General features: G+C 39.3%; 1 protein-coding gene across 6 annotated transcripts in view; it reads left to right on the top strand.

Moving 5' to 3' along the window:
• Positions 1-3,699, top strand: part of LOC126248056 (protein transport protein Sec23A) — a 105,932-nt gene extending 102,233 nt beyond the window's left edge. For all 6 annotated transcript variants that reach the window (XM_049948715.1, XM_049948706.1, XM_049948698.1 and 3 more), the window contains one exon: positions 3,376-3,699. In XM_049948715.1, the coding sequence (XP_049804672.1) occupies positions 3,376-3,462 (87 nt within the window). In that variant the 3' untranslated portion in view covers positions 3,463-3,699. The remainder of the gene's footprint in view (positions 1-3,375) is intronic.
• Positions 3,700-15,335: the final 11,636 nt, after the last annotated feature.

The following is a 15,335-nucleotide window of genomic DNA, read 5'->3' as shown; positions in this document are numbered from 1 at the left end:
AAAACTCAAAATTAATGGAATGCTGTGAATCCCCTTGGAGGTTTTTAATTTGATAGAACACTAGGAATACTGCCCCCTCCTTCCCTTTGTCTTGGAGATAGAAGAGATTACATTATTTGATTGTGTAATGACATGTATAACATGATAAAATCTGGTTTCAGAACAAGTTATTGTGATAAACTTGTGTTAAAGAGATAATAATAATAATAATAATAATAATAATAATAATATTTATTCAACATCGAATAATCAAATACAATCCCTAGAAATAATACAGTTTCAGGACATCATTCAGATTATTCTTCTGAATACGTCAGTTTATAAATTAGAAACTAAAGATTTGTTAGTATTAATAAATTTTACATTTTGATGGATTTTACATTTGGTAGTATACAATCACGATATTACAAATATTGTTTTTATCAACATTATATTACTTGCAGGTTACTTAAAACTATGAGCTTGACATACTTATGAAGCACTTTTCATACAGATATAATACTCGTCTAGGGAATAAAAAGGGTTTTCAATTAGAATTCTGTTTAGCTGATCTTTTAATTTGTTAGTAGGAAGGGTTGTGAGACTTTTTGGTAGGGCATTGGCTAGCTTCAGCCCAGCATGAAGTGCATTTTTTTCGTATAAAGCTGTTATGTGGCTATTTACATGGTATCTGAACTTTTGCCTTGTATCATAATGGTGCAGGTCACAGTTGAAATTCGGATTTATTGTTTCCACAAGCAATATAACTTTCAATATGTATACACCTATAATGGTAAGCACACCTAATTTTGGGAACAGATTCCGACATGATTCTCGAGGTTTGGCACCACAAATAATTCGGATAACTTTCTTCTGTAGTATTAATAATGTACTTAGGTTGTCTTGAGTTGTTGCACCCCATATTTCTACAGCATAGTTTAAGTTTGATGAGAATAGGGCATGATAAGCAGTTTTTAGTACACACATGTCCTTACAATATTTGCTAATCATATTTATAGCAAACACATTCTTCGACAGCTTACATGCTAAGGAATCAATATGCATGTCCCATTTGAGGCTGTCCTGGATTGTAATTCCCAAGAATTTTGTCCATTTTTCCTTTTTTACAATGTCATTTCCTATGGATAATTTCATGTCAAATTCTGTTTGTTTCCTTGTGTTAAATTCAATCATTGCAGTCTTTGAAGCACTTACATTTAGATGGCTTTCATTAAAATACTTGACTATTTCATTAGTTACACTGTTGCACTGTACCTCTAGACTCTCATAGTCTTTGTGTTTACACACTATTGATGTGTCATATGCATACAATATTTTTGTACAGTTAGGAGAACAATACTGTATGTCATTAACATAAATCAAGAAAAGAAGGGGTCCCAAGACAGAACCTTGAGGCACTCCATATTTGATATCAGTAATTTTAGATTTGTAAGACCCACTGTTTGTTTTAAGCAAGACAAATTGTTTTCTATTGCTCATATACGATTTTATTAGCTCATAGCCAGTTCCTCTGATACCCAGGTTCCACAGCTTGTCAAGTAATATGGTGATGTTGACACAATCAAAAGCTTTTTCTAGATCAAGGAACACTCCAGTTACATACTCCTTGTTCTCTATGGCCGTTATTATTTTGTCTATTAATTGTGCTGATGCTACTGATGTTGACTTGTTTTTCGTAAAGCCATTCTGATTTTCAAATATTAAATTGTGTTGACTCAGGAATGTCATTAGTCTAGTATAAATAACTTTCTCAACTACCTTAGAAAATGCAGGTAAGATTGAGATGGGGCGGTAGTTTTCAATTTTAGATTTATCACCTTTCTTGTGGATCGGGGTTACTTGTGCTGTCTGACTATCTGGGAAACAACCTGATGCAATTACATCATTTACTGTTGTGGCCATGGCATCAGATATGTTGTCTATGCATCTTTTCAGTGTACTGATAGACAATCCATCTTAGCCTTCTGATTTTGTATTTTTTAATGACATTACTATGTTTTTTACTTCCTTGTTATTGGTTGGGGCCAAGTATATGGTTTATTTGATTGGAATGCCCCTATATCTATGCTGAAGATTCTTAAAATGGTCATTGACAGATTTTCCAACAGAAGAAAAGTACTCATTAAAAACATTTGCAATCTGACATTGACATTTCATGATATGCCCTTTATGGTTTATAGTAAAATCACTTGTTGATCTGTCCTTACAATCCCTAAAGCTATTTATTACTTTCCAAACAGCTAAACCTGAAATGTCAGACTGAAAATAAAATCATCAAGAACAAGATTCAGGGAGGTACACAAAAAGAGTGTGAGGTGTAGAATACACAGAGAACTAGAGTGTGAAAATATGTTAGGTTTACTCAGTGCAAATACTGAAGAAAGAAAAGTGACATGAAACAAAAATGAGGACATCTGAATTTATGTTCTCAGTGTGTGAACAATGCTTCGTCCTACCTCATGACAGCCAGCCTTGACACCATCTGCTCAATTTGGATTCCCTCACCCCCTCTCCCCCAGTACACACCTCAGGCCTGACACTTGGACATTCAGTACTCCTTTTCATTTCCTTCTCCATAAAATGTTTTCTTTTGTATCACGTTCTAGAAATCGTCCTTCTGGCTTAAAAAAGTTTGTTGTTGAATATCAAGCAAAACAACTGTTTATTATACAATGGGGATGCTGAGTCGCAGATTTAAGGCTGTCACAAATAACGCTTTCGACCTGCAAGGCCTTCTTCAAACAGTGTCTGCCTGCCTGTTTTTGCCAAAGGACTTGCGGGCCGAAAGCTATTTGTGACAATCTTTTTGTTGTACCTATCTGCGGTTCACCATCTCTGCTATATGGTGAGTAGCAGCTTTCCTTTTCATAATGTTATTAAATTCCATCGTGGATTTTTCATGGTTTGATTTTTAACTGTTTGTTATTTTACTTTTTAATAAACTTGTGTGAAAGAAAGAATTCAAGGTAATTTTTGTAAATGTATTGCATTTTTTAGTGAAACTGAGATCAGTCAGCTCTGTGTAGTCAGTTTTAGTAGAAATTTGTACAGTGTTGTCTTTAGACAAAAAACTGCCTGCTAAAATCATGTTGGAAATATTCAATTTTCTTTGAAAGTGAATCATTTTGAAACTGGAAAAAAAATTGCATATGTTACAGTGGCTTTTTGAGGACACAGAATTATATATTTTAAAAATTTTTAATTAACAGCTACATTTTTAATTTCAATTAACAGCCACAGCCCTCACAATGTAATCCATAATGGATCATGAATTTTGGTTGGAGTAGTTTGTATATTTTTTTAAAAAAATTAATTCTGTAGGACTGTTTAACTACCTTGGGTAATGATTATGTACTCTTTTTTTTGTCTTTGTAGGAAAGTGGTGCTCCAGTTCTCACTGATGATGTCAGCCTGCAGTTATTTATGGAACACTTGAAGAAGCTAGCTGTGTCCTCTTCTTAACAACAGCTAGCATCATAACTCTATTGTGTTCCAGATATGGACTAATTCATAAATGTTTACATTATTTGTTGCTGTAATACCGCTAAAGATATTTAGTGGTGTACTTTTTGTAATATACATATAATGAGCATTGGGTACATCAAATCATATACATATTCCAAGAAATTTGTCAATTATTGTAAATAATTTTTGCCCATAAAATAAATAGCTAGATTTTTATTGTATTGTAGGTGCTTTTATGGCTGTTTGATTTGTTGTAAGCTTTAGGGGCTCAGTTTAGAAGGTCATATGCAAAGTATGTTATTCATATATGATAGTAACATGTGAAAGTTTGTTGAACTATATTCCCTGCATAACAGGATTTTCTTTTTCACATTTGTTATGAGAAGGAAAGTTGCTACTCACCATATACTGGAGGTGATGAGTCACAGATAGGCACAACAAAAAGAAAGTGAGAATCTTTTTGTTGTGCCTATCTGTGACTCGGCATCTCCTCCATATGGTGAGTTGCAACTTTCCTTCTCATAATATTGTTACATTCCATTGTTTGTCTTTTTCACATGTGTCATATACACAGCTATTTTGCTGACATTTTATGCTGAACATGTTACAATCATTGTCACTACCACTATATATCTGCACCAAGAACATCAGTTCAAATGTGTCCACCCACCCTTATTCAGTTTTTCCATGATTGGCATCCTGAAGGCAGGATGGTTCATGCGAGGAATGTGTGGCAGATTTCATTTCCCAACCCGAGCTTGTGTTGCCTCTTATAACCTCATCATTGATGGGGATGGTAAACCCTGACCTTACTTCCTTCTTTGAAATTCCCAAGTCATTTGCAAGTGGGATTGACTGATTCCTGAGATCCACATCTAAAGGTAAGAATACTTCTAATTTTTTGCCTTTTGTTGTGAATAGGCCAGTGGTTCCATCAGAAATTATATTTAATTTTGTAGAAATGTGCAGAATTAAGAAAAAAAAAAAGAACGAAAGAAAAGAAAAAGGCATGGACAACCACTGGTGAGGCTTGGGCTGTTGAAGGGGTAGAGGACACTCATGAGGAAGAGGGTGTTTATCCTAAACTACCAAAATACAGTTTAAATGGCAGTGTCAACTCTCTCAAACAGATCTCAAGAGCTCACTATCAGGAGAGGGTTTCAAAAAGTAAGTTACACATTATTATGGCAGGCCATGTAAAAACTTCTATTGAATGCAACACCATATGTCAAAATGAGATAGATAGACACTTTTTTTTCTTTTATATGGTAGTTACCAAGTTTGTGTGGCCAATGTTGGGAATGTTGTACCAGTTGTTCAGTTTGTTGACAGTAGAAATCTCTCTCTTGGTCATGGGGTCATTCAAGTGCTGTATGAATGTCATCATCAGATCCCCCTCCCAGATGTTCTTCCAGCTTGCCAAAAAAGTGGACATGACTCCCAATCAGTATCACCAAGGCCTGTATGGACTTGGTCAAGTTATTGCCACCATGTCACTGTGACTAAATGTGACATTGCATTCAGTCCATATTTTGCCAGATATCCATGGTGAATCTCTGTGCAGTTTAGATGTTCCATCCACAAGAATCATACTGTCTCACATACTTCAGTTTTGGAGTTCATTTCTGGGTACCACACCATATCCATTGCACACTGTTAAGTGCCAGTTATTGGTATTGCAGGAGAAATGTATCTGCATAAAACTGGAAATGTATTTTCTTCGAACAATGTACCACTCTTGTTGAGCAATGTGTAATTATTTTCTGAAGTTCTTGCTACAAGTGCTCCACCTCTAGTGCTGCTGACACTTAAAACTGAAATTAAACAGTGTTCCAAAATCATACTTTTAGCAATGATCAAAGAGGAAGCAATGTTTGAATAAAGTTTATTTCCTATCAAACAATGCAAAATCCAGGATGGAATAATGTCAGGATAGATTGATACTCACTCTATAGCAGAGATGTTTAGTCACAGGGAGAGTTCCCACCTGCGTATTTCAGAAACATTGGTGTCTGTAGGAAGAATCCATTTGGCATACTCTGTGAAGCAGTCATTAAAAAGAATATAATGTTGTGTTCGGCAGCGTGCTCAGCAATGGGGTCATCCAGTTGTTTCTAGGCCACAGTTTGTCAGTGGCCATTCATGCAGACAGACAGCTTATTGGTTGTCATGCCCATGTACCATGCAGAACACAGCACAGTGGTTGCAGTTTAGCTTGCAGATCACATGACTGGTTTCATAGGTAGCCCTGACTCCTGAGGTAGGTGATGATGATGATGATGATGATGATGATGATGATGATCTACATCTACATTCATACTCCGCAAGCCACCCAACGGTGTGGAGCCCAACCTTTGCTCAGCCCAATCTTGCCACTTTCATGAATGATGATGAAATGATGAGGACAACACAAACACCCAGTCATCTCGAGGCAGGTGAAAATCCTTGACCCTGCTGTGAATCGAACTCGGGACCTTGTGCTCGGGATAGGTGATGCTTGTGACCAGAGTAGAGTAGGTGGTGATGGGAGGATGTACATAGGTCTATTACAGGGATACAAGCCCTGAGGCAAGTGGTTGGGGAGCAGGGATTGTGTAGGGATGAACGAGGATACTGAGTGGGTTCGGTGGGTGGCGGTATACCATTGTGGGAGGAATGAGAAGGATAGTGGGTAGGTCATTCCTCATTTGAGGTCACAATGAGAGGTAGTTGAAACCCTGGCAGAGAATGTGATTCAGTTGCTCCAGTTCTGGATGAGTCACAAGGGGAATGCTTTTCTGTGCCTGCACAGGGGTTTTGGAAGTTGGGGGGTGACTGGAGAAATAAGGCCTGGGAGATCTGTTTCTGTGCATGATTGGGAGGGTAAATACAGTCTGTGAAAGCTTCAGTGAAACTCCTTGACATACTTCAAGAGCGATTGCTCATCACTACAGATGACTGATCATCAGTACAGATACAGTGGCCATGTGTGGCTAGACTCTGTGAAAGAGACTTCTTGATATGAAATGGGTGGCAGTGGTCAAAGTGGAGGTATTGCTGGTGGTTGGTAAGTTTGATGTGGACAGAGGTACTGACGTAGCCATCTTTGAGGTGGTCAACATTGAGGAAGGTGGCTTGAGTAGAACTAGGTGAAGGGAAAGGGGGAGAAGGTGTTGAGGTGCTGGAGGAATATGGATAGGGTGACCTCATCCTTGATCCAGATCATGAAGATGTCATCAGTGAATCTGAATCAGGTGAAGGGTTTGGGAATTTTGATGTTTAAGGAAGATTCCTCTAGATGGGTCGTGAATAGGTTGGCATAGGATGATGGCATGTGAGTCCTCATAACCATATCCCGGTTGTATTTGTAGGTAATGCCTTCAAAGGAGAAGTAATTCTGGGTGAGGATATAGTTGGTCATGGTGACCAGGAAGAAAATTGTGGGTTTGGAATGTGTCAGGCATAGGGAAAGGTAGTGTTCATTAATTAGTGACAAAGCCATGGGCATTAGGGATGTGAGTGTAAAGGGAAGTAGCATCAATAGTGACGAGCAGAGCACCATGTGGTAAAGGAATAGGAACTGTGGAGAGTCGGAGGAAATGGTGGAGATTTTGTATAGGAGGGTAGGCTGCAGGTAATAGGCTGAAATTGTTGGTATATTACAGCAGAAATTCTCTCAGTGGGGCCACAGTTTATATCTTATCATCAGATTTATAAAGATAACTGTAACCTGTGAAAGTGCATCAATGTGGAGAAGTTTGGAACTTAGCGAAAACAAGAATAAAAACTGCTTTGAAACTGTTTCCATGACAGTGGAAGTCATTGCATCACATCTAACATATGTACATTGTTAATGCAGTAGAGCAGACATAGCTGTGACCAGTCTGATTGGGATGCAAAAATGGATCAAACTAGAATGCTAGAAATGTCTCACTTGTTACCTTTGAGGCTTCCACAGTAGAAAACTCAAAATTACATAAAATAAGTAAACCAGAGAACAAACTGCAATCAGACAATGCTGGTATCAGTTACATTAATGAAGTAATTGGTGGAAATAAGTGTTTGCTTGTGATAGCTAGCCTATTGACCTGAGAAACTGTTATACATGCAATACTTCCATGATTCTGAGAAAGGGTTATAAATTTACTGTTTGCAATTTCACTGAAATTCAGTCACCAGACAGCAGTCTTTGACATTAAAATGGCATCTTTCTCGTCATGTCACACTTGCTAACAACACACAACAGACTGATAAATCTTGCTAATAGGTAAATGGACAACGCAAAAGTAATGGTTTCGAAGAAAAGTTTAAACCTCATGTCCACTATGAGGAGTCTACACATTGCAAATTTTTCTGGTCTGTGGAACAAACAGTTTCCGTCCTCCCAGAGGACTGATCTGAAGAAATCAGGTGAGAGGTGCCTCACACATCGTAACAGGCACCATCACCGTTGTATAATGTTTTTGCTGGAGAAAGGGCAGCCATGTGCTGAATTTCAGCAGATAAAAATATAGTTTTACTAGTGGACGAAATAAATGCCACATTACTCTTTGAACGTGTGGATTATAATAGCAAAATGGATTTTTTACTTGGTACAGCTAATTGAAAACTACAGAATACCCACTGATAGGATAAAACATAGGACACTATCACATTTTCAAAAGAGAGGGACCTACCTGAAGATATGCTCAAGTTTGGGTGCCTTTGTGGTTGCATGTGTGAATGTGTGTACCTTTAATAGAAAAAGAACGTGAGCTGTTTTCTATAAAGTGTTTGTGTGTACCATGCACCAATTCTCTATAGGTAAGTGGTTGCTTTTCCCTTATTTTACATATTGATACAAGAAAATTCATCTGGGTGTAGCAGTACCACCAAGGTTATATGGAACAATAATCCACAATTAAGGGGTGCCATTACATCCCATTGTACCCTTCAGCTTTGTGAAGTATTTAGTAGGGGTTCTTTGAGTTTCTTTCAGAAAATGTGTTTGACATATTTCCAGCTCCATAGAATTCATATGGGGCAATCATTATTCCTGGATCTGTCAAATATTCGTGTAAACTTTTTATTTGAAGAATCCTTGAATCTATTATTCCTGGATCTGTCAAATATTCTTGTAAACTTTTTATTTGAAGAATCCTTGAATCTAATCACTGAAAAGTTGGCTGTGGGAATGATGAAGCCCCACTGTCATGTTTTGACTTCAACCTACTTTGTTTAGTGACCAGGTTTCTGAACCAACTGATGGAGTGGCTATTGAATGTCCACTATCACCTATAGTTGCGAACTTATTTATGAAACATTTTAATGATAGGGCTTTGACGACAGCAGCTTTGAAACCAATTTTGGAGGTGCAGAGACATCTCTCAGATGATCTAGCCATATGAAGTGGCTCCTCTTAATTGATTCCTGCAACACTTGAATTCTCTTCATAGCAACCTTAAGTTTACAATGAGGTAAAAGTGATGGATAGCTCCATTTCTTGAATGTGTTTGTTTATAAAAGGGATGGGGAAACTATAGGACATTGATTTTACTGCAAACTCACTCACACCTGATATCTGCACGTAGTGAAATACCAACTGCCACATCAACGAGATGGAATCTGTAGAGTATGGGCTCTTACGATAGCTTACCAGAAGAAAATGGACACCCAGAGCCCGTGTTCAAGCAGAATGGTTACCCGTATAAGCAAGATTTACTGTATCTTGGAGTTTGGACCATTTCCAGAAGCACAAGAGGATGGATGTTCATCTGTCGATTTCCTGACGAATGCTCCAAATTTTAATGTCAAGATGTTATCTCATCTGCCGCCCAAGACCAGAACACTTCTCAACTCTCTCAACTGCGACTTGGGTCTAAGAAAGTCCATCATATACAAAATTCTGTGTTCCTGTGGGAAAGAATGCTTGGATGTCAGACAAGTCATATGGTAGCTGAGCACTGTTGCACTGAGATTCACTGGATGAATTATGAGGACACAGTTGTAGTCGTTGGTGCATCTTAGTTTTGGGACTCTGTCATTAAGTAGGTCATACAGATTAATTAGCAAATTATCTCTTTAACACAGGCAGCATTTCCTTTAACCCATTCTTCTCAGTGTGTAGATGCAACACAAAGTTTAACTTCAAAAAATGCAGTCTATGAGAACATATTATACAAAACTCATCATGCATATCTTTAAAGGCCTTCACAAGATCTCTATACTATTTTTGTATTTCAAAACCTTTGTGAAAGAGATAAAATTACTGAAAACTTCATACTGCATATACGCAACACTGGGAATAAGAGGATTAAGCAGGACATGGCAATGTGTATTGCTTCACAGTATTTGTGGCATGGTCGACTGCGTATCCTGGCGGTAACTGTCTCAGGTGCAACATGTCACTCCTCCCAGCATTCATCAATGATGGTGCTGCCACATGTATTGCCTCACAATACTTGTGGCATGGTCAGCTGCATAGCTTGGCAGCAACTGTGTCAGTTGTGATACATCACTCCTTCCAGCATCATCAATGGTGGTGCTGCATGTACACTTTCCTAAGGTGGGCTTAATGTGGCCAATATGGGGGCAACTGTTCTGACTTCTCAGCAGTTCTACTATACAGCTGAAGATGATCCATTTGGAATGCCAACAAATTGTGTGTAACAATACCAGAGAAGGAAAGTTGCTACTCACTATACAGCGGAGATGCTGAGTCGCGATAGGCACAACAAAAAGATTCACACAATTCTATGCAGTTGATCTGAGGATCCAGCTGCAAACCCAACAAACATACCATGAATCACTTCAACAGGAGAGCGTACACAATCACAGTATACAGCACTACTATTGAAGGATGGATTCTTGATGCTGTCTAATAGTTTTTTGAATATGCAGAACATTGTCACTCTGAAATCCCCCATTGGAGTTTTCTGTGTGCTGTTTTACTACTATGTATACAGACCTCCAATTATGCAAAAGATTCAGAATGGCTGTGTATAATGCATTGCAGGATGGCAACAAGTGGAACCATTTGGTGGAGTGTATGTGAAATGTTCACAAATTTATGTCTAAGGAACCTAACCGAATCCCTATGAATATCACTCATTTGGAGCCATTGCAAGATCAAATTAAGGTTTCCTCTGTGCATTTCTGATAGGTATTGATGATCTGAAATTAAAGAATGTAGTTGTAAAACTAGGCACTGGTCTTTTTTGGAAAAATCATTCAGCAATAGTACCCCGATGAACATTGTTCCTCAGAATGAAACAATTTAACAGGGTGAAATTTTCATTTGTTTCACATGGTTATGAAGGATGCAACTGTGTCTGCAGTACATGGTGTGAGTTTGCACTGTGAAATAATTACACCAATTTAGGCGAAGAAATGTTTTTTAGTGCACCTGGATTTACTTCCACACTCCTGTACTAGTGTAGTGGTTACTATAAGGGGTGTTCAAAAAGAAACGAGCCAGAGTGTGGAATGTGCAAACCGGTGACAGGAGGCTAATATCGTGGTGTGTGCTACAAGGTGTGGTTCTGACCAGAGTGTGGAAGTTCACAGCCTGTCGCTAGAGGGCACGTGTGCACATCATGTGACTATACAGAGCTAGCAGCAGCCTGCATCAATCGTCCAATGCTGCCAGAGCATGCTCTGCAACAGGATATTGCCTGTGACAAGTATGCACCCTCTGCCCATGTCTATTAATCCTAATTGATAATTTGGTGGTATTCATGCCGATGTAAATGGCCAAACAGTGTTAATATAACAGCTGGTATATGACGTAGCTCTCCCTTTGATAGTAAATGTTTTGCCAGTTGCAGTGCTGCTGGAGGGTGCATAGGGAAAGTCTTGCAGCAGGGATGGTCATCAAATTGATGACACCTTTACCATATGGACTCATGGCGCTCCACTGTATATAAACATTCCACGTGGGAAAAATATATCTAAAAACAAAGATGATGTGACTTACCGAACGAAAGCGCTGGCAGGTCGATAGACACACAAACAACCCTCTCCTTCCCTCTTTCCTGATGAGGCAACAGTTTGTTGCGAAAGCTTGAATTTTGTGTGTGTGTTTGTGTTTGTTTGTGTGTCTATCGACCTGCCAGCGCTTTCGTTCGGTAAGTCACATCAAACAAAGATGATGTGACTTACCAAATGAAAGTGCTGGCAGGTCCACAGACACACAAACAATCACAAACATACACACAAAATTCAAGCTTTCGCAACAAACTGTTGCCTCATCAGGAAAGAGGGAAGGAGAGGGAAAGACGAAAGGATGTGGGTTTTAAGGGAGAGGGTAAGGAGTCATTCCAATCCCGGGAGCGGAAAGACTTACCTTAGGGGGAAAAAGGACGGGCACACACACACACACACACACACACACACACACACACACACACACACACACACACACACACACACACACAAGCAGACATATTTAAAGTCTTTAAATTTGTGTCTATCGACGTGCCAGCGCTATATATTAGAGGGAAACATTCCACGTGGGAAAAATATATCTAAAAACAAAGATGATGTGACTTACCGAACGAAAGCGCTGGCAGGTCGATAGACAAACAAACACAAACACACACACAAAATTCAAGCTTTCACAACAAACTGTTGCCTCATCAGGAAAGAGGGAAGGAGAGGGAAAGACGAAAGGATGTGGGTTTTAGGGAGAGGGTAAGGAGTCATTCCAATCCCGGGAGCGGAAAGACTTACCTTAGGGGGAAAAAAGGACAGGTATACACTCGCACACACACATATATCCATCCCCACTTATACAGACACAAGCAGACATCTCACAAGCAGACATATTTGAAGACCAAATATGTCTGCTTGTGAGATGTCTGCTTGTGTTTGTGTGTGTGTGTGTGTGTGTGTGTGTGTGTGTGTGTGTGTGTGTGTGTGTGTGTGTGTGTGCGCGCGCGCGCGAGAGAGTGTATACCCGTCCTTTTTTCCCCCTAAGGTAAGTCTTTCCGCTCCCGGGATTGGAATGGCTCCTTACCCTCTCCCTAAAACCCACATCCTTTCGTCTTTCCCTCTTTCCTGATGAGGCAACAGTTTGTTGCGAAAGCTTGAATTTTGTGTGTGTGTTTGTTTGTGTGTCTATCGACCTGCCAGCACTTTCGTTCAGTAAGTCACATCATCTTTGTTTTTTTCTCCTGGAAGGTTCTCTTGTGTATTCTGGGATATTTGCATAAATAGCAGCACTCTCCATCCAGGAGTCAGTTCTGTTCTGGCTATGTGTTGGTGTTCATAATAAAGATGCTTACAGTACAGTGTTTTGTACTTGACTGAGGACCCAGCTTTCAGGTTTGGCCTTTATTGTAGTTACAGTGTGACACTGTTTGGTGAAGCACTTCAAAACATTTACATGCAACTTTGAAAAAATCAATATAACAAAAGGCAAAAAATTCTGGCACTTGATGAATGGAGTTGCAGAAGACAACACCAAGCTCTTGTGGTAAACAATGTCACAACATTTGAAGAAGTCATCAAGGTGTGGCAGCAAGTTGAGGAAATGCAATAGAAATGACTTGGGCAAAAGAAATATGATTGACTCCTGAATGAGGTCCTCAAGGCAGTAGTGGAAGACCACCATGACCTCACTTCTCCCATACACGAGGCAGTAAGGGAGGAGATACAGCAGTGTATGGCAGTCACGATGAGTATGTAAGAGACAGCAGCCATGAATGTCACCCCCATACTTCAGGAGGTAATAAAGCATATTGATCTTTGGCACCACCCTCCACCACCAGTAGAACGTGCCACGACGAATGGACTCTGCCAACCTGGTCTTGTGAACTAGCCCTTAAACAGCCACCCAGCATCCAAACAATTAAGTTACAACCAATTTCTCCATCAAGCAGAAGACCCTATAGAACACAAATTGGGGAGAATGGAGAACATATTGGTCTTTTTTCACTGTGGATACCCTGAAATTTAGTGCAGGAAAGATTTTCCCTTGTCCTTCAGGAGATGCTAACATCACCGTCAGTTCTACTATTTTATGATGATGAGAATGCCAAGACAATGTCACACTGGCAGTAGCAGTTTTGGGATAGGAACAGTTCCAGTATAAATTCAGGAAGGTGTTGAAAAGGTGACAGCTTATGCTTATAGAGTACTCCACAGGTCCAAGAGGAATTAGTCTACAACCTGGAAGAGTGCCTTGCAGTTGTTTGGGCCATCAAGAAGTTCTGACCATATTTATTGGCAAAACCATTCTCTGTTGTGATGGACTGTCAATCTCTTTGTTGGCTGACTTGAGTGATTTGTTGGACTGACTGGCAAGATGGGCACTGATCCTTTGGTGGAACGTGTGTGTGTGTGTGTGTTTTGGCCAGTAAGGCTGTCAAAGATTTATTTGCGACAGTCTTTTTGTTATGCATACGTGCGACGCAGTACCTCCACTATACGGTGACTGGCAACTTTCCTTTTCATAATTTTGTTACATTCCATCCTGGATTTTCCATTGTTTAATCTATCCTTTCCATAATACTGTCATTATTTCCTGGAGTTTGAGTTACTTTCAATGAATCTCCAGCTAAGAAATTGCTGTGTTCTTCCAGTCACAATATCCTCAAACTAATCACAAATTTAGTCTGATATTTCATACAATTTTACCTTCGTTAATAAGCATAGTAAACATTCAAGTGTTTTTTAGAAGCCATGAAATACTGCATCTGACTACTTTGATGCATCGCTTTCAGGAAGTCATGTCAGAAAACGTCAGGTGAGCCGAGTTCATCACCTCTTCCCTGTGTCTCCCATTCCTTCAGTCTGTAAACCCTCCTCAGTCCACATCACGTCATTGTACACTGCAATGCTAGTGCTTGTGTTACATTAATACCCCATGTACCTGCTGCATTCCTTTTTACCGTGCACCAGCTGCCTCCCTCCAGCTTAACCGGCTTGTCTGAACACCCGAAAGCACATCATTGTAGTGCAATCCATAAGGCAGCTTTGTCAATACAGTCAGTAACTGGCTATGTATACGTAGAACGCTGACATTTCACTATGGACTTTTCATTTCTTTTGATGAAAATAATACTTACTACAATTTTTAAAAATTAATCTTACGTAATAACTAGTACAATGGGGGAAGAACAGGTGCACTAGAACTTGTATTCCACCTTAGCAGCCATTAATTGATATCTTCACAATGTAGCTCACTTTAAGATTGATGATTTTCTTTTCATGAAGGTTTAAATACAGCACTGACTAGCCACAGTTTGGAATCTAAACACTGGTTGAGTTCCTGAGATGTCAAGCATTAGCACCATCTTAGCTTATAGAACAATATAAATGTGACAACATTACCTTACAGCTTGTTGCTGAAGTCTAGATTACCTACAGCTGCCAGGGTCCAATACTAACAGAAATAACAATGAGGAAACATTCGGCCTGTAGTAAAGCTGAGTGGAAAGGCCTGAAAATAGTGTATGGTCAGATGTGTGTGTGGCAGCAGTCTTAAAAACCAACAAAATAAAAGAGCTAAAGGAAATAGCACAACTGAAAGACACTGCAATCCCCCATATTTTGTGATTGATTCAACTAGCAAAATTAAATACTCATCTGGTGTTGATGCTCTGAATTACGGCAATCAATAGCTAGTGGGTGATGAAAGAACCCTGAAGTCTGGCTGTGGCATGAGATTAATCTCTAACATAGCACAAGGTCTACGTATGTTTGAAGGGAATAATGTGATCGAGTCAGTGACAGACCGATTGCAACCATAGCCTAGTGACTATGTACGCACCATACTTAATGCACTCCGCCATTTTTAACACACTTTTTCGTTGCACAAACTAAAGCTGCAACTTCTACCCAGTTAACTAGAAATCCCTATTCCAAGTATGTTGCACATTAGTGTTTAATACTGTCACATACTCAGAATT

Source organism: Schistocerca nitens, chromosome 1 (assembly GCF_023898315.1).
Source record: "Schistocerca nitens isolate TAMUIC-IGC-003100 chromosome 1, iqSchNite1.1, whole genome shotgun sequence".
Lineage (NCBI taxonomy): Eukaryota > Metazoa > Arthropoda > Insecta > Orthoptera > Acrididae > Schistocerca > Schistocerca nitens.
This window is presented reverse-complemented; position numbering and strand designations above follow the sequence as displayed.